Here is a 2,200-nt window from a genome sequence, read left to right as displayed (position 1 = left end):
TTGTCTAAGTTTGTTCTTGATTTTTTCATTTGAATCTTGATTATAAAGAAGAGTTATATTGAACAAGAACATAACAAACTAGGCCATTTGAACTTGAAGAAGCAAGTTCAAATTTTCGACCATACGAGTTGTTATACTCGGCCGAATATAAAAGCTCCAGTGCCTTGCGTTTCTTACTTATTTTTCTTTCTTTAACAAGTGCATTAAGCTAGCTATAGTCTTGTGTTATTAAGTTCTTAACCCTTTCATACTTTCTCTTGAAAGAACTTCAAGAAACGAGACAAAAAAGCATTCGGTTTCACTATTCTTGGTCGAATAGTTTTGCTAGGCACATTGGTTGCATTTTGATAGTTTTGATCTATTTACCAAGTGCATTTAGCAAGGTATAGAGTTGTATTCTTAAGTCCTTGACCCTTTCATTATATCTCTTGAAAGGACTTAAAGAACGGGCCTCTAAATTGTTCATTCGGCCCTTACGTGTTCCGTGTTCATCCTTGGCCGAATAGAGCACACACTTGCATTCATATTTATTTGCTTGTCTTGCATTTTGTTTGTGTGATTTGTCCCTTGCGTGACATATCCCGACAATCTTTTATATAGTTTCCGCACTAGTGTAACGCGTATTAGCGTGGTGAAAGCCGAATAGTTTAACGTGTAATAGCGTCAATTTATATATTTTCTCATTAAATATATATTGCTTGTTTGCTTGTGTGCTTGTAGCTTGTCTTCTTTTCTTTGCAGTGAGGTGAAGTGAAGTGAGATGATCTTTGTGCTAAGACCCAAGTCTTAGGCGTACTAACGGGGAGTTAGTAGCCTTTGCACCGTGAGGCAAACGAAAGACCCGAGATATAAAACCTAGATTCGAGACCCGCCAAGAAGAAGAAGGACGAAGGCTACGTAAAAGGATTTATGAGTGCTTGAGGACGTGACTAGGTTATTACGCTCCAAGATAGTCTTGTAATAGGGTTTCTATTTATTTTGAGGAAGTTACGTATGTGTAACGTTCCAAGACATTTAAATAGTGGTTAGTGTGTAAAGGTTTCTCCGCCTACTATAGAGGAGGTTCTTTATAGTAGAGAAAATCTCGAGTTCGGGGAGGAGCATGGGGACTGGAGTTGGGGTGAGTAGACTCCGTTGGTTGAGTTAGCCACCACGAACCAGGATAAATCAACCATGTCGTGCATCTTCTTTTTGTATCTTTATTTTCCGCACTTAACTAGCTTGCATACAAGTATTTAACGTTAAAGAGGAGAAAAGAAATTTCAAAAAGCCAAGCTCTTAAATTTTAAAAAGGTGATAAGCTATTCAACCCCCCATTCTAGCTTATCGAACCCACTCGCGGGACCTATCAGTTGGTATCAGAGCAGTGATTTTGACCGTATTTATTGATTATTATGATAATCGAGGAATACGATAAAAAATAGATCCTAACGGAGTTAACGACTATTATAAAAGTCGTTACGTAAAACCGTATTAAGGACAACTTTTTATGGCGTACATAAGTACGATTGGTTGCGGGGAAGGACTTTCGAGTTCTCGACCACCTCTATTTGATGGCACAAACTTTGCTACGTGGAAAACGTGTTTTAGAATATACGCGAGATCACAAGGAGTTAAGGTTTGGATGGAGATTGAAGATGGTGTTTTAGTCCCTATGAAAAGCATAGGTGATGAACTTGTCGAGAAGAAATTTAGCGAATATAACCCCGAAAAAGAAAGTCAAATGAACATAGCCGATAAAGTGGAAATGGTCTTGACTAGTGCACTTGCGGTAAAAGAATACAAACATGTTAATAACTGCAAGTCCGCACAAGAAATGTGGAACAAATTAGGCATTACTTATGAGGGTACAAAAGATATTAAAGAATCCTGAATGGATACTTTGATACAAGAATATGAAAATTTTAAACTCCTTGAAAGCGAGACTATCATCGCTATGGAAATGAGGTTTACTCGTATAATCGATGAACTTTCACAACTCGGAAAAGCTTATATTATGAACGAGAAAAATCGTAGGATTTTGAAAGCTTTGGCTCCTAGTTGGAAAGTTAAAGTTACCACAATAAAAGAAATGCATAACCTCAATTCATATGCTATCGATAGCTTGTTCGGAAACCTTCGTGCTTACGAAGAGGATAATATTCCAGAAAAGGTTATTCCTAAAGTCGAAGATAAAAGGAAAAATATGGCCTTACAAATA

At 37.3% G+C, this 2,200-nt stretch overlaps 1 protein-coding gene across 1 annotated transcript; it reads left to right on the top strand.

Annotated features, from left to right (window-relative positions):
• The first annotated feature begins 1,489 nt into the window (after positions 1-1,489).
• LOC141685419 (uncharacterized) lies at positions 1,490-1,873 on the top strand. Its single transcript, XM_074490522.1, has one exon. It carries the CDS (start codon positions 1,490-1,492, stop codon positions 1,871-1,873), a length of 384 nt encoding a protein of 127 aa, XP_074346623.1.
• Positions 1,874-2,200: the final 327 nt, after the last annotated feature.

The sequence above is a fragment of the Apium graveolens genome, chromosome 9 (assembly GCF_009905375.1).
Source record: "Apium graveolens cultivar Ventura chromosome 9, ASM990537v1, whole genome shotgun sequence".
NCBI lineage: Eukaryota > Viridiplantae > Streptophyta > Magnoliopsida > Apiales > Apiaceae > Apium > Apium graveolens.
This window is presented reverse-complemented; position numbering and strand designations above follow the sequence as displayed.